Source organism: Chelonia mydas, chromosome 6 (assembly GCF_015237465.2).
Source record: "Chelonia mydas isolate rCheMyd1 chromosome 6, rCheMyd1.pri.v2, whole genome shotgun sequence".
Lineage (NCBI taxonomy): Eukaryota > Metazoa > Chordata > Testudines > Cheloniidae > Chelonia > Chelonia mydas.
Genome location: NC_051246.2, coordinates 4,801,901 through 4,825,948, shown reverse-complemented (window position 1 = coordinate 4,825,948; position 24,048 = coordinate 4,801,901). Strand labels below are relative to the sequence as shown.

The 24,048-nt window shown below is 45.1% G+C and overlaps 1 protein-coding gene across 1 annotated transcript in view; it reads right to left on the bottom strand.

The window, feature by feature from the left end:
- The window catches only part of LOC102946766 (olfactory receptor 1019), a 46,719-nt gene extending 23,842 nt beyond the window's left edge, over window positions 1-22,877 (bottom strand). Inside the window, exon 1 of the mRNA XM_037898951.1 lies at window positions 22,287-22,877. Coding sequence (XP_037754879.1) covers window positions 22,287-22,877 — 591 coding nt within the window. The remainder of the gene's footprint in view (window positions 1-22,286) is intronic.
- Window positions 22,878-24,048: the final 1,171 nt, after the last annotated feature.

Below are 24,048 nucleotides of genomic sequence, written 5' to 3'. Positions count from 1 at the left end.
ACCCTGACATCTGGTGGTGAGGTGTGGCAAGTTGTGGAAAAGAACTTCAGGGGCTGATCTCATTTGCATAGGCACACCCACCCCACCTAGAATGAGACCATAGCTGCCCAAATGGTCACTTTGGCTGCTGTGGCATCCCCAGCGTCTCTGTTGTTGGGCAGGAAAAATAAATTATTACCCTGATTATGGGAATCAAGGACAGTGGAACTGCACTTGGCCTTTTGTTATGATGGAGGGACTCGCCATCACCTATGTAGCACTCACTAGGCAAGGGACATAGGTTCCAGAACTCTGTGAATTGAGAGAGGCTGGGGATAGGTATTAATACTTAGTGGCATGGGCCTCTTGGTGAGGGCTTTAGCTGCTAATTTCACTTCCTCCTCTCTCCACTGTGGAATATCAGAGCTAATTTTGATTCCATTAGGAGTCTAGTTACAGGCTGCTGAACTGAATTCACTTTGGGCTAATGGTGCACCAGCCCTGGGGCTCCACTACTACAAGCTGAAATCACAAAAGAGCTAAACTTAGGAAGAGCTGAAATCACTGGGTGTTGTGTTAAGTAGTAGGGGAGCCTGTATATGGTGGAGCAGTTTGCGGGACGGCCAGCAGAGCGGCTGGTGGAGCAGAGCAGTTTGCTGGATGCCTAGAGCAGCTCATGGGGCAGCTGGCAGAGCGGAGCCTCATGGAGAGGTGGGGCCATCAGCTTTGGACAACATAAGGTGCCCCTTAACACCCTCCCCAATATCCACCCAGGTTGGGAGGTAAAACTCAGCAGATAAAGTTTTGAGCTCTAGGGCTGCCCTGACCAGGGACAGAGACTTTTGTGTTATTGGACTTTTGGGACTTGGGTGATTTTGGGTTGCTGGACTCAAGAACCAAAGGGAAAGGACATGCCCCAATTTGCTTGGGGTGGGTTTTTTGCTCATGGGTTGTATTATGAATCCTGTTGGTGGTGTTTCCCCAACATAATGCCACATTGTTTCTCCCTGTTATTAAAAGGCTTTTTTGCTACACTCAGACTATGTGCTTGCAAGAGGGGAAGTATTGCCTCTTGGAGGCGCCCAGCGGGGGTGGTGTATATTTGTCCCAGGTCACTGGGTGGGGGCTCGAGACGTTTTCCATTGTGTTATTGGAATGGATCCCCTAGATACTGAACCGGCCCTTGTTGCTGCCAACTCTGACAGGCAGAAGGGTTACATTTAAAAAGTAAAAAGTGATATTATTAATTACAAAATGTAGGATTTAAGTGGTTCCAAGTAATAACAAACAGAACAAAGTGAATTACCAAACAAAATAAAATAAAACATGTAAGTCTAAGCCTAATACAGTAAATACCAAATGCAGGTAAATCTCACCCTTAGAGACATTCCAATAAGCCTCTTTTACAGACTAGACTTCCTCCTAGTCTGGGTCAAGTAATCACTCACACCCCTGTAGTTACTGTCCTTTGTTCCAGTTTCTTTCAGGCATCTCCTTGTGGTGGAGAGGGTATCTTTTGTGCCAGCTGAAGACAAAATGGAGGGGTTTCACCAGAGGCTTATATACTCTCTCTCACGGGTGGAAACCCATTCCCTTCTCCTCTGCAGAATTCAGCTCCAAGATCGAGTTTTGGATTCACATGGGCAAGTCACATGTGCATGCAGGACTCAGTTCCTTACAGGCCGAAGCCACATTCCCAGGAAATCTCACATGTGGATTTGTGTCTCTCAAAGTTCATTGTTAGCTGAAGTGTTTCTGGATTGGGCACTTCCAGAGAATAGTCTTTTCTCAAGAAGCTGACCAACCGCTTCACTGAGGCTACTTAAAATCAAACAAGTACAAAGCCAATATTCATACAAAAATGATGCATGCATGGAAATGGGATGACTATATCCAGTAGATGGTAACCTTTGAAGAGATATGTTACGTGGCATATCTCGCATAAACCACATTCCAGTTACGTCATATTTACATTCATAAGCATATTTCTACAAAGCATTATGGGGTGCAATGTCACACTCTGTTTCACGGACTATATATTATATGAAATAAATAAAATGAACAATAGAATCGGGAGGGAGCTGTCTTACTCGAAGATATTCTGTAGAAGCATCTGCAGAGACAATGCCGAGGTCTTCAGTGTTAATGACCAGTTTGGGGAAATTTCTCATTTTTGCAGCCTGCCCTGACCTTGGCATTTTCAGTGAGGACTGTCCAGGCAGCTCTAGGTCACAGTAGGCAGAGAAACCAGGAGGAGGAGTTATGAGCATAACCTCGAAAGGAAGTAGGGCATAGTGTTTCCTGTGCACAGACCTGGAGTCACAGACTTGGGAGTTTCTGAATGCAGAGATTGCTGGCTGTTGGTTGTTTCTACTGGTGGTCAAGGAAGCAGGACTTTGCCTCCATTCTTTGAAACCCCTCCCCCATGGATTATTCCAAAGACTATAGCTCACTTGGATCATCAATTTTTCCTCCTAATACAGTCAACCCTGCAATGTCTCATAGATTGGCACCACCTAGGAGAAGGGGGCACCAACATTCCCTGGAGCCCTGATAACACCAGCCAAGCCTGCACACCCACTGGGGATCATTTCTCCTAATAGTAAAGAAGGGAAGAGTCATCTCTGGGACTGCCAGGGATCTCCTGTGGGGAGGTGTTGACCACAATGTCCTTGTGCATCTGCAGCCATGGATCAGTGCATGGGCCCATCCCTGTGGTGACCTCACGCTTTCATGTCAATTGAACCCAACTGTCATCAGCATTACACCTTTGGTGTTATTGGGATATTTTCTAGTTTGGTGGCTGTGACATACCAGGGTCCAACCCAGACTAATCAGCAGCTCTGTCACACCTGCTCGCAACCTTGCAATGCCTTGCTGAAGTGGCTTCCACCTGTGCTACTCACATACAACCGTCAAGCAAGCAAATCATACCCTGAGCATGTTTGTGTAACTGCAGCTGGCCAGGAATAGTTGGGTTATACTCAGGCTCTCAAAGCCCTTGCTTATACTGGAGGATGACCCCAACACACTCCCCACTCTTCAATTTCTCTCCAGAAGTGTACATCCTGTGCTGCCCAGTCCTCTCCTGGACAATACAATCTACATTGTCCATTATTTCTTTAATAGCAAGAATATGCCTGCAACTTAGTTTCTCAGACACTTCTATTAAAACACACTGGATTAGATAAAACAAAGTTTTTTGACGAGAAAGATAGAGCCTGCCAGGAAGTTGCAGGTCGGCAGGGGAGAGACCCTGCTCTGGGGTGCACAGAATCATGTACCCCAAAGGTGGAAGTTGGGGTTGTGGTGACAGCTGTGGTGGGAACAGACCCCAGAGACTCTGGAGCTGAAAGCAAGCCCAACCTGAGGGAAAGAGGGGGATTGTGCTGGCCAGGGAAGGGTCTGTCATAACTGGTAGCTGTGAGACCACAGCTGGACCAGGGTCCCCTTCCCTTTTGGGAGAGAGGAAGGTGAGAGGAAACTGGAGGTTCTGCCCACATTTTGTAGAGGGGCTTTTTCCCAGGAGGAGGGCGAAAAATCTGCATTTAAAATGCCAAACCCCTCTCCTGTGAATCCAGTTTTAAGGGAAGACTGGGGGTCAGATCTCCTGGAGGGGAGCACCCACCCAGCTGACCTGTTGGGAGCAGAAAGTGGGATAACTGAGGGAATATTTCTGATCTAAAGCACTCCATTAAAGAATGTTATTCCTGTGACCCTTATAAAAAATAACACTCTCTCTTCAAGGCTGGTAGGAGAAAAACTCTGCTCTTGGGAAGCTTCACAAGAGGGAGCGGCCGAGGGCAGCCATGGTTGCAGTGCCCCTTTCCTTGCCAAAGCCTCAAACACAGGCCTGAACTTAAAGCCTTCTCCAAAGAGGCAGAAGAATCTGCATCAGAGCCCCTACCAGGATACGCAAAGGAATTCGGAAATGCAACAGACACTCAACAAGCTAAATTGTGTGAACAAAGCCTGTTCGCTGAAGATTTCCTGTTAATCTTGTGTCTTTTGCTACTTCATCTGTGGGTCAAGACAAAGGAGCTAATGTCAGTGGTAAATCCTTTAAACTTTTTGGACACACCTGCTTTGCCAATTGATGCCAATGGACCAGGTGTAAATAAGAAATGCTCTATTCAAGTTAATTGCTCAGATCTCCTGCTAATGTACATTGGCCATAAACACTATGTAATTCAAAGGGGCCAGATCCCCAGCTGGCATAAATCAGCTTTGATCCACTGAAGTCAGTGGGCCAGATCCTTAGCTGGTGTGAAGCATAGAAGCCCCATCGAAGTCTCTACACCAGATTCTTTGCTGGTGTAACTGACATTGGTCATTTGGAGCTTCTGGGTGGTGTAAATTGGAGTGTTCCCTTTGAAGTCAACAGGCCAGAGCCACTGCGGGTGTGACTCCTGTGCCAATTTGCACCTGCAGAGGATCTGACCTAAGGATCACCAATGCACAGCCTCCTTTGGGTAACTTCCATACTATGTCCATAGGAATCAGAGCCGGCTGACAATGGCACTTTTATTTATTAAAACTCTCACAAATTATGCTTTTGGTATTTGGGCCGCTTGAGGCCAGGTGTACGCAAGAAACTTTTTGTCAGTATAGCGATGTGGGTCAGGCGTGTGATTTTTTTAAAAAAACAACGTTTCTGTACCAGCAAAATCCATCGGGTCCTGTCTACACTTGGACTGTTACAGTGGCACCTCTGTAGCGCTTCAGTGTAGAGGGTATCAGTGCTGTTCTCTTGTCGGCAGAGGTAATCCACCTCCTTGAGAGGTGCTAGCTAGTGCTGCCTACTTGGGGACTTAGGTTGGCTTAACTACGTCGCTTAGGGTGTGATGTTTCCACACCCCTGAGTCACAAAGCCGGGTCGATCTAAGTTTCTAATGTAACCCAGCCCCTAAGGGAGATGCAGGTATAATGGCAAAAAAAATTAACAAAAAAGTGCTTTTGCTGATTTAGTTATTTCTTTTGGGGAATGGATATAAGTTATAGAGGCAAAAATGCTCTTTCGCTCGCATAAACTGAGGCTAAGCTAGACGGGTTTGCCGGTGTAGCTGTACCAGTATAGCTAAACAGGCAAACCTTTCTAGGGTAGACTAGGCCAAACAAATAGCTTTTTCCATCATTGGTCATTTACGCTTCATCACTCCAGCCTTTGAAACTCTCTGTGTGAAGAGGTTCTAAAAGAAATATTCCATTAAACCTGGAAACACCAAGATTCCAGCAAATAAAAAGTTCTCTGGGAGCGTTTTGCACAGGGAAAACTTGGAGTGAATGTAACATACGAGCTAAATGTGCCCTGCCCCCATCTAGTGGCTGGTCAGTAGAGAAGATAAAAATCTATTACCGAGACCAGCAAACGGAGTAACTGTGTGCTCAAGGGCCTATCCTTTGGTGCTGAAGGTCTTGGGTCCTATAAGCAATTATTACACATAGTTTTGGTGCAGGATGTGTTTTCTAGGCCTTGTGAATTGTGCACAGCTAAGTTTCTAGGGGAGTAGTTGCCTGCAAATGGTCACATTATCCTTGCTTGAATGTGCAGGGTTAAGGAGAAAGTGCAAGGAAAGTGTCCACCGTAGTGCCCCTGCACAGATACCATGCACGACTGCATTCTCTTTGCTTTCCTGAGTCCAAGCATCGCTCCCTGCTCATCCCCTTTTGGCTGCGAGCTATCCTGCAAAAAAGGGGGAGAAGCAGGGAGGAGGTAGGCTTTATGTTCACCCTTCCTCTTAGAAGGCAGCAGAAATGACTGAACCTGGATGGGAGGAGGTGCTGTTCCCTATGGGCCTTTGGTAAGTCCCACTGAAGCTAATAGGTCTGTTGATTTCATGTCTGGGCCCCATTGATTTCAATGTGAATTTTGCACCTAAATACCCGTAAGAACAGTCCAGCTCTTCCTTTGCTGTGATCGAATCTACTGTCCCCACTGTCTACTGTTGCTGCGAGTTTACCAGTCCTTTCTAGTGAGCTCCATGTACCATGAGCACAGAGGTCAGCGCGGTGGGCCCTCCAAGCACTAGGCGCGTGGGGGGTTCTCCGTCCCTTGGTGGGTCCCCATTAAACACTTTGCCTTCTGAAAGCCTCAGGTGCTTTCATGCTCTGCTTACAACTTCCCATCCCTGGCCTCTGGCCCTGCTCTCAGGCTGCCTGCGACTTGTCTGCCCACAGGCGCCTCCCAGGCTGCTGCCTCTGGCTGGCTCCTGCCCATTCTCAGCAGCTCCCTGGCTGAGCCTCGTCCTCTCCTGCCCTCTGGGTGTCACCGCCTTGCCTGTTCACACGGACTCCTCCACTGTCACAATGAGGAACTTGGGTAGAGACAACGCCCTCTAGTGGATATACACGAACCAGATCCCCTCCCAGAATGAGTTGTGGCCTAATCCTTTTCCTCCAGCTAATTCTGGAGTGGGGTGGGAGGTGGGGCCTGACCATGAGCCGGCAGCTTCATTACACTATCTCTATAGGGCCCAACGACATAACACACACTCCCACTCCTGTCCCCGGACACGCTCTGCTACACATTCCCTCATCTGTGTGGTGCCTCTCAGATGCACAAGGGTAGTGTGGGAGCAGAGAAATTCAGTACACTCAAAAACAATGAGGAGTCCTGTGGCACCTTAAAAACTAACACATTTATTTGGGGATAAGCTTTCGTGGGCTATAACCAACCTCGTCAGGTGCACGGAGTGGCAGTACACTCAGTCCACATGGTGCTTCCTTGCTCAGCATTGGTCCACGGTGAGCTTGGAACCACTGAGCAGACTAAGGTGCTTCCGGGAAGGAAATGGCCTGGGGACTTTAGATTTTCTTTAGGATGGAGATTGCAGGAAAAACCAGCCCCCCTTCAGTACACAAAGCTCACCGTGTATCAGCAATTCTGCCCATGAGTTCCATTACATTGCATGTAAGGCTTTATCAGCTGAAACGAATTCAGTGCACTTACGCATGGAATATTTTATGGAAAAGACTTTAGCAGAGCTGTGTGAGGTGTGGTGGGGGTGGGGGGGCCTCTAGCAGAAAAGGATTGAGGGGCATCAGCAGAGCTGTGTGGACAGGCTATGACTGCAATTCCAGGGGCTCCAGGAAAAGAATTAGAGGGGTTATTACAGGTCAGGTCTCACTATCTGAGTTCCTTATGTGGCTCCTATTCTCACAGGGTTGGAGCACCTTGCAATCTGGAGTTGGCCCTGCAGGCGGAGGTAGCTCTCTGGCGCCCTCTGCTGCTGCCTGCACACATCAGTCAACAACTTCTTCCGGTGTCACACCCTTCGTAGGTTATGTTGCTCCAATATCATTCTCAAAAAGGTTTTGGGGCACTTAGAAATGTAAATACTATTGACTGTCAAAATCTCATTGACGGGGGACAGGGACATGAACCCACCTCATCTAACGGGCTAGCACCCGAAATGTTGCTCTAGCCAGTCCGCAGCCTCCAATTGTGTCTTTGCCCCCACTACGGCTAGCCTCCCTGCCCTGCCACAGGCCCCCTAAACGCTAGGCTATCTATGCTCTCAACTCAAGTGTGTTGATAGAGATTGTGTGTGGGGGGGGGGCACATATGCTACGTCTTTAATGTAATGGAAACCAAGGGGATGCAAATTAGGATTTCATGCAGAGCTGGGGGCATATATGGGAATCCTGTAGATTAGAGATGAGATGGACAGAACTGGAATGCCGGGGATCCAGGAGTAGAAATAGAAATGCCAGGAGGGTTGCGACAGATCAAAATGAAGTGGGTGGATTTTCAAAATATTCTTTTCTGTCTTTAGCAACTGGTTTTAATCTTTGTTTATTCTGCTCTGAATTCACCCAAACAGTTCTGAACACAGAGGCTTCTCTTTGCATTATTTTTAAACAGGAAATTAAGTCTGTACATGGGTCCATAGATTTTAAGGCCAGAAGAGGTCATGATTATCAGATAGTCTCATGTCCTGCATGCCACAGGTCAGAATATTCCAATCATTCCTGCAGCACAGGGAATTATTTTATCCTATGGGAGAGCCTGTTTCATAACCTGTGGCTGTGATAGCAGTTTCAGTTTAAAACATGTTTATTCTGTCCATATTCTTTCGCTGTTTCCCCATGGTATTGAGGTGCATCCAATCAAGATGTCTCTGCCCTGGTCTCCAAGGTCTGGGCAGAGGGTACGTGGGCTACAGAGAGAGAAGTGGATTTGTAGGTCTGACTTGAGTAGAATTAATAGTAATATTTGACTGATACTAATAAAGTCACTGTAACAACAGTTTTCAATGTCAAATGTATCTTCTGTGCAGTTTTACAGTTACAAATCAAGTAATTAGTCTCTGTCTCTGTATAGACCCTTATAGGGAATTCTCTGCTGGTAATTTCTTTAATTCCCCTGTGAGGAACAAGGTAATGCACTTTGGAGATTATGTGTGCTGGTTCAAAATAATCACCCTGGCTCCGGCAACAAAACAAAAATGCAAATTCCAGGGAGGTTACACTTCCAGGACCTGAGGCAATCAATTCATAGAATCATAGAATCATAGAATATCAGGGTTGGAAGGGACCTCAGGAGGTCATCTAGTCCAACTCCCTGCTCAAAGCAGTACCGATCCCCAATCAAATCATCCCAGCCAGCCTGTCCTGGGTCAAGCCTGACCTTAAAAACTTCCAATGAAGGAGATTCTACCACCTCCCTAGGTAATGCATTCCAGTGTTTCACCACCCTCCTAGTGAAAAAGTTTTTCCTAATATCCAACCTAAACCTCCCCCACTGCAACTTGAGACCATTACTCCTTGTCCTGTCCTCTTCTACCACTGAGAATAGTCTAGAACCATCCTCTCTGGAATTACCTCTCAGGTAGTTGAAAGCAGCTATCAAATCCCCCCTCATTCTTCTCTTCTGCAGACTAAACAAGCCCAGTTCCCTCAGCCTCTCCTCATAAGTCATGTGTTCCAGACCCCTCATCATTTTTGTTGCCCTTCGCTGGACTCTCTCAAATTTATCCACATCCTTCTTGTAGTGTGGGGCCCAAAACTGGACACAGTACTCCAGATGAGGCCTCACCAATGTCGAATAGAGGGGAACGATCACGTCCCTCGATCTGCTCGCTATGCCCCTACTTATACATCCCAAAATGCCATTGGCCTTCTTGGCAACAAGGGCACACTGCTGACTCATATCCAGCTTCTCGTCCACTGTCACCCCTAGGTCCTTTTCCGCAGAACTGCTGCCTAGCCATTCGGTCCCTAGTCTGTAGCTGTGCATTGGGTTCTTCCGTCCTAAGTGCAGGACCCTGCACTTATCCTTGTTGAACCTCATCAGGTTTCTTTTGGCCCAATCCTTCAATTTGTCTAGGTCCTTCTGTATCCTATCCCTGCCCTCCAGCGTATCTACCACTCCTCCCAGTTTAGTATCATCCGCAAATTTGCTGAGAGTGCAATTCACACCATCCTCCAGATCATTTATGAAGATATTGAACAAAACTGGCCCCAGGACCAACCCCTGGGGCACTCCACTTGACACCAGCTGCCAACTAGTCATGGAGCCATTGATCACTACCCATTGAGCCCGACAATCTAGCCAACTTCCTACCCACCTTATAGTGCATTCATCCAGCCCATACTTCTTTAACTTGCTGACAAGAATACTGTGGGAGACCGTGTCAAAAGCTTTGCTAAAGTCAAGAAACAATACATCCACTGCTTTCCCTTCATCCACAGAACCAGTAATCTCATCATAGAAGGCGATTAGATTAGTCAGGCATGACCTTCCCTTGGTGAATCCATGCTGACTGTTCCTGATCACTTTCCTCTCGTGTAAGTGCTTCAGGATTGATTCCTTGAGAGCCTGCTCCATGATTTTTCCGGGGACTGAGGTGAGGCTGACTGGCCTGTAGTTCCCAGGATCCTCCTTCTTCCCTTTTTTAAAGATTGGCACTACATTAGCCTTTTTCCAGTCATCTGGGACTTCCCCCGTTCGCCACGAGTTGTCAAAGATAATGGCCAATGGCTCTGCAATCACATTCGCCAATTCCTTTAGCACTCTCGGATGCAACTCGTCCGGCCCCATGGACTTGTGCACTTCCAGCTTTTCTAAATAGTCCCTAACCACCTCTTTCTCCACAGAGGGCTGGCCATCTACTCCCCATGTTGTGATGCCCAGCGCAGCAGTCGGGGAGCTGTCCTTGTTAGTGAAGACAGAGGCAAAAAAAGCGTTGAGCACATTAGCTTTTTCCACATCCTCTGTCACTAGGTTGCCTCCCTCATTCATTAAGGGGCCCACACTTTCCTTGGCTGTCTTCTTGTTGCCAACATACCTGAAGAAACCCTTCTTGTTACTCTTGACATCTCTTGCTAGCTGCAGCTCCAGGTGCGATTTGGCCCTCCTGATTTCATTCCTACAAGCCAGAGCTGGAGAGATGGGTCAATTTAGTGCCATTGACCCATCTCTCCAGAAACGGTATTAGCTTCTGACCATTTTAATAAGCTGTCAGTGGGCATGAGGAGAAAGTTTGTGCCTGCCAAACTGAGTTTGCCTAACTTGGCAAGCAAGTTTGGAAATGTGGTTAAAGTGGGTCCACTGTGCATCATTAAAATCGGAATGTGTTTCAAAGACATTGCAAACATTCATTGAAATTAGCAGCTCCCAGAGACAAATGAACAAGCTTGATGATTGCTGTCCTAACTCTGGGAACTCTGAAAGGCTTCTTCACCCAAAAGAGTCCCGTCGAAAGAGAAGCAGGATTTATACAAAAATAGCGAGGAGTACTTGTGGCACCTTAGCGACGAACACATTTCTCTGGGCATAAGCTTTCATGGGCTAAAACCCATTTCATTAGATGCATAGAGTGGAAAAAAAGAGTAAGCTGGTATAGATGGATATAGATGGGAGTTGCCTTACCAAGTGGAGGGTCAGTGCTAACGAGACAATTCAGTTGAAGTGGAATTGGGCTAATCTCAACAGTAGAATACCAAGGGAGGACAAATCACTTTTGAAGTGGTAATGGGGCCAATGGAGACAGAGTGGTCCATTTCAAACTATTGACAAGAAGGTGTGAGTAACAGTAGGGGGAAATTAGTTTTTATAGTGACCCATCCACTCCCGGTCTTTATTCAGGCCAAATTTGATGGTGTCAAGTTTGCAAATTAATTCCAGTTCTGCAGTTTCTCATTGGAGTCTGTTTTTGAAGCCGGGACAGGGGCTGTGGGGGTAATAGGAGCCTCTATAAGAAAAGGACCCCAAAATCGGGACTGTCCCTATAAAATCGGGACATCTGATTACCCTAGTGGTCCACCAAGGCCATCCATTCTAGGCCCCCAGCTCCACAGCCAACACCTCTCTTAGACAGAGATCTGTATCTCTCCCCCGCCTAACTGGGGATTTTCCAGTCCCCTGCCTACACTGTGATATCCCCTGCAAATCAGACTGCCTAAACAGGCCAGCTTCTGTGCTTTGCTTTCTCATCAGAAGGATTATGAACAGTGTAATTGCCAGCAGTTATAAATTACTACACAGACCTTGATAAGCTGGCACATGTATTCTAAAGGTGAAATTATTACAGAGAAAACATATTAAAAACAAGAAGAGAACCTACACACCTGCTAATAAGCTTACCCCAAATCACCTCCCAAATCCAGCAGGGGCTCTGGTAGGAGTCAGTCTTTCAAACCACACTTCGGGGTTTTCCCTGTGACTACAAGTTCATAAGAGCCTCAGCTGAGAACTCCAGCCCCTGTGAATAGGTCAGTCTATCCTTTGTACAGCTTGGGCCACTGATCTTGTGCCTCTGGGAACAGGTAGTCAGCAGAAAAAGGCCCACTGTTCAGGCCATAGCTTCAGTAAGCTGGGTTTTTGCAGAACTGGAGGTGAGAAATTTGTCTTCACCTCTCCTTAGATATTTGCCATGAAATCCACTTCACATGTATTGTCCTAAAAGACCTCTCTTGTCTGCCACCTTATTCAATATGGCGCTTTGATCATCCAGGCCCACATTAATGCATGAGCTTTGAAGTTAATACAATTGACTCCAAAGATATTTCAACTTAATTCAATATCCTTGGAAAACATCTGTCACAACCACACAAGGACTACTTGAAGCCTAATTATATCTAGACGCATAATGCCATGCAGGCATATAGCCTAATAATACTTGGGTGAGCAATACCACACAGGTGCGGCTTTTCAGGCTGCTGAGTTCATACACTTTAGGAGAGCAAAATGTCACAGGCCCTGCCTGGCAGTTATGAGGGGCCTAATCATTTTTAAGTGAGGAATGCTATACAAGAATTGACATAGAGGTTTGTGGCCTAGTAATCTTTAGGTCAGTTATACCTCACAGGTGCTTCCATCTAGGCTAAAGGCCTCATAATATTTAGGAGAGCAATACCACACAGGATTCAGAGTAACAGCCGTGTTAGTCTGTATTCGCAAAAAGAAAGGAGTACTTGTGGCACCTTAGAGACTAACCAATTTATTTGAGCATAAGCTTTTGTGAGCTACAGCTCACTTCATCAGATGCATACTGTGGAAAAGATCTTCTACACTTTCCACAGTGTGCATCCGATGAAGTGAGCTGTAGCTCACAAAAGCTTATGCTCAAATAAATTGGTTAGTCTCTAAGGTGCCACAAGTACTCCTTTTCTTTTTGCCAATACCACAGAGATACTCCCATCTAGACTTAAGGCCTAGTAATATTTAGGGGAGAAATACCACACAGCTACTCCCACCTAGGCTCAAGGCCTCACAATATTTAGGAGAGCCATACCACATAGGTAACACATAGACTAGTGTCCTAAGGGGGAAATGAAAAGTCATGTTGGAACAGAAAATCCAAACGTTCCAAGTCCAATGCCACCAAAACACTTCATTTCAATTGTTTCTTAATGAGTTCTTAACAAGTGTTCATTCTTTATATTTAATAATCTGTTCCACCTTCCATTTAGCTGTGACATTCTGTGTACCTTTCCCAGACCTGAAGCAGAGTTCTCTGGGAGCTTTGTCTCTTTCACCAACAGAAGTTGGTCCAAGAAAAGATATTATCTCACCGATCTTGCCCCTATTATTATTACGGCAGATGATCACATGCGACGATCCTTATTATTTAATCCTAAAGATTATTTGACTTTATGCCTGTGCAACATAGTTAGCCTCAAGCCTCTCTAGGAATTTATGCACGGAAAGATATGTTGGGTCATGAGACTAACCAAACACCTACTAGGCCTTTGCATCAGATGAAGTGAGCTGTAGCTAACGAAAGCTTCTGCTCAAATAAATTTGTTAGTCTCATAGGTGCCACAAGTCCTCCTTTTCTTTTTGCAGATACAGACTAACAGGGCTGCTACTCTGAAACTAGGCCTTTGTGGTGTTTCTCGCCTAAAGACATAAGAATTTTGTATACAGGGCCATCTTGTGGTGTGTTGCTAACTTTAAGGTTATAAAGCCCGATGTTTGCTCTGTTGTGCCACTATTTCAAAGATTATTAAACCTTTTCCTTCCCGGGCAGTGTCTTTGTGTGAAGTTCGTAGCTTGAAGATTAAAACAGATGCTTGTGAAATACACTGAATTAGTGCATCTGATAGGGACAGTTCCCAACTACTATAAAAGCATATTACTTTCATTTAGCTAAAAGCATCTTTGGATGTCTTCGGTTTGATCTTTGTTGAACGTGTGAGTCCTTCTTTCACAGGAAAGCCTCATTACACCTGCCCATCGGTGTCTTTGTGGTATTAATAACTCCAAGGTGATGAAGGCTAATGACTGCAGGGCAGGGTTTGTGAGGTGTCTCGAGCCCAGTAATTGTTAGGTTGTCTGTCTGGCCAGCAGGTTCTGTGTGGGGTTGCTAGCCCCAGAAATATTAGGAATGAGGCCTACATGGCTGTACCTGTGTGATGCTTCTGAGCCAAAGATCATTGTGCTTTCAGGGTTCTTTGTGCTTGCGACATGTACTCGTCAAAAAACTAGGTCTTAAACGTATAGGAGAATCCATACTGTTGCTAGCCTGGAGACCATCAGCTCTAAAGCCTTCTGGACAGCCTCTGCTGGTTCCTTCACTCGTGCCATTTCTTTTGTGTATCCTGAGGCCTAATCATTTTTAGGTGAGCAATACCACACAGGTACTCCCCTACAGGATTGAAGCTTTACTAACCTTAGGTGCACGTACCTCACAGAGGTGCCGACTCTCAAAATGCTCTCAGTGAATAAGAGACACAGTAATTACGTGGTGTTAGTAACTGAACAATTACTAGGCCTTATGCCTATGTATTACACTGGCTTCGTGTGTGTGTGCGTGCATGCACACACATGCACGAATGTACGACCTTCCAGCAGCAGGCTTGGGGAGCTGTAGCAGTCAAGCCATGGATTAAAGTTAAAGGGAATCTCATTCTGCTCAGATAGTATGGTCCTGAGGATGGGCAGAAATGACGCCAGGATGGGTAGGAATGGCGTCCCTAACCTTCTGTTTGCCAGAAGCTGGGAATGGGTGACAGGAGATGGATCACTTGAGATGACCTGTTCTGTTCATTTCGTCTGGGGCACCTGGCATTGGCCACTGTTGGAAGACAGGAGACTGGGCTAGATGGACCTTTGGTTTGACCCAGTCTGGCCATTCTTATGTTGACCTGTTTTACTGTGCCGAAGACCTCATAGTCAGTCTTTGTGGATAATCAAGATGCCCTCATGGCTCATTACACTTCTTGCAAGAAACTATTCAGAATGACGTGGGCATATCCTGGGACCAACATGGGCACAACAACACTGCAGATAATACTAATAGTTATTAACAATGAAAAGGCCTGATACTCTTTGGGTCAGCAATGCCACACTGGTACTGTCCTGCAGGCACCCTGGCCTAATAACCTTTAGGAAAACAACAGAACAGATTTCATCCTTCAGCTATGAATCCAGCACCACATCATAACTGTATTATACACATATAAAAGTGACACTACTTAAGCTAGCATCACCCCACACAGAAATGGCATTGGAGGCCTTATATCTGAAAGTCTTTGAGCTAACATCACTTTTTAAAATTTATTTATTCATTTATTTATTTAATGGGGGGAGGGATAGCTCAGTAGTTTGAGCATTGGCCTGCTAAACCCAGGGTTGTGAGTTCAACCCTTGAGGGGGCCCTTTAGGGATCTGGGGCAAAAATTGGGGATTGGTCCTGCTTTGAGTAGGGGGTTGGACTAGATGACCTAAGTCTTCAACCTGATCTTCATGATTCTGTGTTGGTATCAGAAGCTCTCCCACCGACATAACCACTGTCACTTATGGAGATGGTTTTATTAGGCCAACAGGAGAGCTTTCTCACATCAGCACAGAGCAGCTACATGAGCGATCATACAGTGTCGCAGCTGCATTAGTACATCTGTGGTGCTGTAAGCTCTCTAGTGTAGACATGACCTTAGCCATTGAGAGCAAAGGGATACTGGTATAATAATTGACCAGAACTGTACAGAGATAAGATGGAGGAGGTAATAGCTTTTCTTGGACCAACTTTTGTTGGTGACAGAGACAAGGTTTTGAGCTGATACAGAGCTCTTCTTCAGGTCTGGGAAACTAATTCAGAATATCACAGGTAAATACAAGGTGGAACAGATTGTTTAGTGTAAGTAGTTCACACGTATTTCAAGGGACAATTCAAGGTGCAAGTGGTCTGTTAACACCCCCCAGTCACAGGGAGGAAAGGGGGTGGGAAGACCCACCTCAGCTCCTGTCATAAATATAAACGGAAGGTGTCAAGGTTCCTTCCGCACTCTGAACTGGAGGGTACAGATGTGGGGACCTGCATGAAAACCTCCTAAGCTTACTTTTACCAGCTTAGTGAAAACTTCCCCAAGTACAAACTATTTTACCCTTTGCCCTTGGACTTCCACTGCCACCACCAAAAGTTTATCCGGGTTTATTTTATTAGGAAAGCGTTGTTTGGAAACGTCTTTCCCCCCATAATCCTCCCAACCCTTGCACCCCACTTCCTGGGGAAGGTTTGGTAAAAATCCTCACCAATTTGCATAGGTGACCACAGACCCAAACCCTTGGATCTTAAGAACAATACAAAAAAGCATTCACTTCTTGAAAAGGAGAATGTTAATAGAAGTAACAATAAAAAGAATCACCTCTGTAAAATCAGGATGGGAAATACCTTTCAGGATAATTAGATTCAAAACATAGAGAATCCCCCTCGGCAAAATCTTAAGTTACAAAAAGACACACAGACAGGAATATCCATTCCATTCAGCACAACTGAACATTCCATTCAGTCAACAGTGTACCCTTGTTGCAAAGAAGGCCAATGGCATTTTGGGATGTATACGTAGGGGCATTGCCAGCAGATTGAGGGACGTGATCATTCTCCTCTCTTCAACACTGATAAGGCCTCCTCTGGAGTACTGTGTCCAGTTTTGGGCCCCACACTACAAGAAGGATATGGAAAAATTGGAAAGAGTCCAGCAGAAGGCACCAAAAATGATTAGGGGACTGGAACACATGACTTATGAGGAGAGGCTGAGGGAACTGGGGATGTTTAGTCTATGGAAGAGAAGAATGAGGGGGGATTTGATAGCTGCTTTCAACTACCTGAAAGGGAGTTCCAAATAGGATAGCTCTAGACTGTTCTCAGTGGTAGCAGATGACAGAACAAGGAGTAATGGTCTCAAGTTGCAGTGGGGGAGATTTAGCTTGGATATTAGGAAAGGCTTTTTCACTTGGAGGGTGGTGAAACACTGGAATGTGTTACCTAGGGAGGTGGTGGAATCTCCTTCCTTAGAAGTTTTTAAGGTCAGGCTTGACAGAGCCCTGGCTGAGATGATTTAATTGGGGATCAGTCCTGCTCTGAGCAGGGGGTTGGACTAGATGACCTCCTGAGGTCCCTTCCAACCCTGATATTCTATGATTCTATGAACTTAATTTCTCAGCCATTTAAAGAAATCCTAATCTAATGCATATCTAGCTAGATTACTTACTAAGTTCTAAGACTCCATTCCTGTTCTGTCACTGGCAAAAGCATCACTCAGACAGGCCCTTTGTTTTTCCCTCCCCCCAGCTTCTGAAAGCATCTTGTCTTCTCGTTGGTCATTTTGGTCAGGTGCCAGCAAGGTTATCCTAGCTTCTTAACCCTTTACAGGTGAGAGGATTTTTCCTCTGGCCAGGAGGGATTTTAAAGGGGTTTACCCTTCCCTTTATATTTATGACAGAAGGGTAACCACCTTTCTGTATACAGTACTATAAAATCCCTCTTGGTCAGAGGCACAAAATCCTCTTACTGGTAAAAGGGTGAAGAAGCTCAAGTAATGTTTCTGGAACCTGCCCATGATGACCAATAAGGGGACAAGATACTTTCAAATCTGGTGTGTGGGGGGGTGCGGATTTGTTCTGTCAGTTCCGTGTGCCTCTTGCCCGAGTCAGATCAAGAAAGCAAGCAATTCAACTCCTATAGAATTAGTAAGCACTAGCAAGGGGATGAATTAGATTATCTTTTGTTTTGGCTTGTGATTTTCTCTGTGTTGAGAGGAAGGTGTATTCCTGGTTATGTTTTTTTTTCTTTTTGTAACTTTAAGGTTTTGCCTAGAGGAAAATCCTCTGTGTTTTGAATCTGATTGCCCTGTGAGATTATCTTCCATTCTAATTTTACGGAGGTGCTTCTTTTACCTTTTTTCTTTCTAATAAAGTTCTCTGTCCTAAAAAACCCAAGGTTGGTCTGTGGTCATCCTGTTTATTCTCAAGCCACCCCAGGAAAGGGGGTGTAGGGCTTGGAGGTATATTAGGAGGAAGAGAGGGCTCCAAGTGGCCCTCCCTAAATGTTTGTTGAATCCCTTGGTGGTGGCAGCATTTACCTAATCGAAGGTACGAGGGAGAATTTGTGCCTTGGGGAAGTTTTAACCTAAGCTGGTAAAAATAAGCTTTGGGGGTCTTTCATGCAGGTCCCCACATCTGTACCCTAGAGTTCAGAGTGGGGAGGGAACCCTGACAGCTCCTCAAGTTCTTGAGCTCTGACACTTCCCTAAATCAACTCCTTCTCTATAACTATGGCAGCTCCGTGGAAATCATCTCCGTCCTCATTATCCTCATCTACATTTTCATCGTCATCTCTGTCCTGAGGTTCTTGCTCTGTGAATCTCTTGATTAACGTGGTAAAGAATCACCAGTGAGGAACTGCAGAACAACAAGGGGACTGGCTAAGCCAATGAATTATAATGTCCTATAGCAACAGACATGGGTACATAACAGATGGAAGGGATAATTAAGTTGTCATGGGATAAGAGGGAAGATCCTTTCTTGGATTGAGAACTGGTTAAAAGACAGGGAACAAAGGGTAGGAATAAATGGTAAATTTTCAGAATGGAGAGGGGTAACTGATGGTGTTCCCCCAGGGTCCTTCCGAGGACCAATCCTATTCAACTTATACATAAATGATCTGGAGAAATGGGTAAACAGTGAGGTGGCAAATTTTGCAGATGATATTAAACTGCTCAAGATAGATAAGACCAAAGCAGACTGTGAAGAACTTCAGAAAGATCTCACAAAACTTGGGCAACAAATTGGCAAATGAAATGTAATGTGGAGAAATGTAAAGTAATGCACATTGGAAAAAATAACCCCAACTATACACACAATATGATGGGGGCTAATTTCGCTACAGCTAATCAGCAAAAAGATCTCAGAGTCATTGCAGATAGTTCTCTGAAGACGTCCACACAGTGTGCAGCGGCAGTCAAAAAAGCAAACAGGATGTTAGGAATCATTAAAAAAGGGATAGAGAATAAGATCGAGAATATCTTATTGCCCTTATATAAGTCCATGGTACGCCCACATCTTGAATACTGTGTACAGATGTGGTTTTCTCATCTCAAAAAACATATACTGGCATGAGAAAAGGTTCAGAGAAGAGCAAGTAAAATGATAAGGTGTTTGGAACGGGTCCCATATGACTAGAGATTAAAGAGTCTTGGACTTTTCAGCTTGGAAAAGAGGAGATTAAGCGGGGATAGGATAGAGGTAAACACAATCATGAGTGGTGTGGAGAAAGTGAATAAGGGAAAATTATTTACTTGTTCCCATAATATAAGAACTAGGGGCCACCAAATGAAATTAATGGGCAGCAGGTTTAAAACAAATAAAAGGAAGTTCTTCTTCACACAGCGCACAGTCAACCTGTGGAACTCCTTGCCTGAGGAGGTTGTGAAGTCCAGGACTAAAACAGGTTTTAAAGGAGTACTGAATAAACTCATGGAGGTTAAGTCCATTAATGGCTATTAGCCAGGATGGGTAAGGAATGGTGTCCCTAGCATCTGTTTGTCAGAGGGTGGAGATGGATGGCAGGAGAGTGATCACTTGATCATTACCTGTTAGGTTGACTCCCTCTGGGGCACCTGGCATTGGCCACTGTTGGTAGACAGGATACTGGGCTGGATGGACCTTTGGTGTGACTCAGTATGGCCATTCTTAATCTTCTTATGTTCTTATAATGGGACATGCATGAGTTTTGGTTTAGGGTATTAAATTTGACCCAATGTGTATTTATTTAAAGATTTAGCATCACAGGATAGCAGATTCTTTTGGGTAGGAAAGGAATCATTTCATCCATCTCTCCCTGATCCACGGAGGGCAGATGGTCTGCTGGACTCGGACTCAACAGACATGGGTTCATCTTCTTCTCTGCCACAAAGTGGACAAATCAGTTAAAATGCCCCATAGATCAGTACCGCCTTTACAGTGATATCAAGTTAAAAAAAAGTCTCTCTCCTCACTCTGATGTGCGGTGATCTGTTGTGCAGAATTGAAGCAGTGAAATAATAGCTGAGCAAAGAGGGCGGGGTTAAAGAGTAAGGATTTTAGGAAAGACAGTTTTGGGGAAAGGGAATGGCTGAAGGTTTTGAGGCTGAGACAAGGTGCCTTTCCCCTTTGCATCACCAGTTCCAATCCAGGGAGGAGGTCAAGATCTGTGAGCCCAAAAAGATGATGGGTCTTGAAATGGGATACGATTGTGTCAAGGTTCCTTCCGCACTCTGAACTCTAAGGTACAGATGTGGGGACCTGCATGAAAACCTCCTCAGCTTACGTTTACCAGCTTAGGTTAAAACTTCCCCAAGGTAGAAACTATTTTACCCTTTGCCCTTGGACTTCCACTGCCACCACCAAATGTTTATCCGGGCTTATTTTATTAGGAAAGCGTAGTTTGGAAAAGTCTTTCCCCCCAAAATCCTCCCAACCCTTGCACCCCACTTCCTGGGGAAGGTTTGGTAAAAATCCTCACCAATTTGCATAGGTGACCACAGACCCAAACCCTTGGATCTTAGAACAATGAAAAAACATTCAGTTTCCTTACAAGAAGACTTTTAATAGAAGTAAAAAAAAATCATCTCTGTAAAATCAGGATGGTAAATACCTTAGAGGCTAATTAGATTCAAAACATAGAGAATCCCTCTAGGCAAAACCTTATGTTACAAAAAGACACACAGACAGGAATATCCATTGCATTCAGCACAGCTTACTTTCTCAGCCATTTAAAAAAATCATAATCTAACACATATCTAGATAGATTACTTTCTCAGTTCTAAGACTCCATTCCTGTTCTGTCCCCAGCAAAAACATCACCCAGACAGACACAGACCCTTTGTTTTTCTCCCTCCTGTGAGCTTTTGAAAGTATTTTGTCTCCTCATTGCTCATTTTGGTCAGGTGCCAGCGAGGTTGTCCTGGCTTCTTAACCCTTTACAGGTGAAAAGATTTTTCCTCTGGCCAGGAGGGATTTTAAAGGTGTTTACCTTCCCTTTATATTTATGACAGATTGTTTTCAGCTTTAGTTCACAGATCATTTTTTTCCACACCCTGTTCAGTGAATGGAACCAACATTCCGTGTACAGAAACGGCACCACAGGGAAAGCCAATAACATTATCTCAGCAGGAGAGCTGATGCTGAGATCCATTTTGAGTGGCTGCACCTCTTTCCACAGCTTTTTCATTCTTCCAGAAAGTGGGACAGAACATGAGAAAGACGAGTGTTTATTTACCTGTAACTTTATTATAAAATGTTATTGTTGCTCCTGGAAGGGCTGAAAGAAGGAAATGAAACGAGTTATGGCAGTAAATAAATGTGTGGTGATATATACCATTTGTGGTGGATTGGAATAAATTAATAAAGAAGGATGAGAGGGAGGAAATGGTGTTCATCTGGCTTATTCAAACCTCTCACTGCATGCAGGCAACAGTCCTCTATCCTGAGAAAAACTGGAACATTTGTAACTGATTTCTGAGTGTATTAAGCTTAGTGTTTTGTTTTATTTTGCTTTGTTCTGTCTCTTACTACTTAAAAACACTTAAATCCTACTTTTTATACTTAATAAAATCACTTCTGTTTATTTATAAACTCAGTGGAAGTACTTGTTACCTGGGCCGGGGGGGGGGGTGGGGGGACAGCTGTGCAAATCTCTCTTGCACTGATATAGAGGGCAAGCATTTATCATTTTATCCTGTACAAGCTTTATAGAGAGTAAAACGGATTTATTGGAGTTTAGATCCCATTGGGAGCTGGGTATCTGTGTTCTGGAGACAGGTGTCCTGCTGAGCTGGTTTCAGTCTAGATCTGCAGCTTTGGGGGCATCACCCAGATCCTAGGTCTGTGTTGCAGTTGGCGAGTGTGTCTGGCTCAACAAGGCAGGGTTCTAGAGACCAAGGCTTGAAGGGAAAATGTACTCAGAGGTCATTTCAGCACATGAGGTGACATTTCCAATGAGGGTCTCTGTGAACGAACCCGGCACACTATGGACTTGGGTTTCCTGCATTTCCTGTGATGCTTCCCGAGTTTTGTCCGGTGATCTCCATTGTGGCCTGCAGACACTGTTGGAATACAAACAAATTAATAATAATAACTACATAATAATGAAAAAAATTACCACACGCTCTCTGAAATTATTTTGAAATGGGCTGGGAATTGAATTCACCTGTTTCCACTCCCCACAGCTAAACCAGTACTGAATTAAACAGATTCAAGGATTGCTTTGGAGTTTATTCATTGCTATCCTCAGAGCGTCCTTCACCTCTGTGTTCCTCAGGCTGTAGATGAGGGGGTTCAACATGGGGATTACCAGCGTGTAAAACACGGTGGTAACTTTGTCTGTATCCATGGAATAGCTGGAGGTGGGACGTAAATACATGAAGAGTTGGGGGCCATAAAACAGGACCACAGCGGTCAAGTGGAAGGTGCAGGTGGAGAAGGCTTTGCTCCAGCCATCGGCGGAGCGCATCTGCAGGATGGTGGAGGTGATACAGACATAGGAGAGGAGGATAGTCACAAAGCTGATCACTTGAATGCAGCTGATGAAAGCAAAGATCACAATCTCATTGATGTGGGTGTCAGAACAGGAGAGCGCCAACAGTGGGGGGACGTCACAGAAGAAATGATTGATGATGTTGGAGCTGCAGAATGACAGCCGAAATGTAAAACACGTGTTTAACACTGAATCCAGCACCCCCACAGCGTACACCCCAGCCACCAGCAGTATACAAAGCTGCCTGGACATGCTCACTGTATAGAGCAATGGGTTACAGATGGCCACATAACGGTCATATGCCATCACAGCCAGCAAGAGGCCCTCAAGATCTCCAAAAATGATAGCGAGAAACATTTGCACAGCGCAGGCAGTGTAAGAAATGTTTTTCCTCTCAGCTAAGAAATTCAGCAGCATCTTAGGGGAAATTATCAAGGAAACACAGAGGTCACAGAAAGACAAATGACTGAGGAAAAAGTACATGGGGGTGTGCAGTCGGGGATCAATCCAGATTAACAAGATCATCCCCCCGTTCCCCACCAGGGTGATACCATTAATCAATAGGAACACCACAAAGAGGGGGACCTGCAGCTCCGGACGATCTGTCAGTCCTGAGAGAATGAACTCAGTTGCCTCTGAGTGATTTCCCTTTTCCATCTCCTCTGAACAGAGATCAGGCAGCTACAGAGATGCAGGCAGGTGAATGGTGCGGAAAACCTGTCCCTTCTCTGTAATGAAGTAAGTGAAGATAAATGGAGATCAGTTTCTTAATGGGCATCAGTACCCGCTCAGGGAAAGGCTTAGTTCACAGAGCCAGATGTTCACAGCTGGTCATTCCAGGTGTTCCATAAAATGCAGACACTGTGCAAATATAATGACATGCAGGTTAATCATGCCCCCCACACAAACACTCCTGTTCACTACTCCAAACAGAAAACAATGACTTGTGACTCTGCTGTGAGAGAAACAGTCTGAAGGGATTATTCCTTATCTAAAGAAGGGGTGAGAGTGAAGGAGTGTCAATCTTTCCACCCTCTTTGGGAAAGGGGAGCTCTGTGGCTTGACATGTCATTTTCGGGATAAAGTTGCTCACTGTGCTAATTAAGCTGTTTGGCTTTTACTGGAGCCTGTATGAAAACCCAGAGACAGAATGGGAAGCCCTGGCTTCAGTGACTCGGTAATTGCCTATTTTTTCCAACCCAGGAGGTCGCTCCTTTCGCTGAAGGGGTCGGAGTTGGGGCTGAGGCTTTTGGTTCTGGAGGTCTGAAATTCAATACCTGCTGATCCCAATGGTGTCTGCGTGTATGCGTGTGTGTGTGTGACTGTAATTCAGGACAATAGCAAGTACCTGCTGAAAAGAGAGAGAGAGATGCTGTGGTGTTTCCTCATCAAAAGAAACTGCCAATTAGGAGCATTCGGGCAGTTTTATACTGAGATATGTGATCTATGGGACTGATTCCTGAAGCAACTGAGAATACCTGAGCTCAGAGAGACACAACACCTAATTAATGCAGTATGTAAACCAAAGCTACCCTCGCTTAATTGGTGCCCTGGGGATTAATTTGACCTACTTGTACTTACTGTGTTATTTGTTATCGTTGTAGTCAGTAAACTTTGATTTTTATTGTTTTATCTAATACAGTGTGCTTAAATAGAAGTGTTTGAGAAGCTAAGTGGCAGGCATGTTAGTGCTATTAAAGAAATAATGGATAGCGTTGCTTGTATTGTCCAGGAGAGGACTGGGCAGGACAGGATGTACATTTCGGGAGGGAAATCGAAGAGTGGGGAATGCGTTGGGGTCACCTTGCAGTATAAGCAAGGGTGGTGA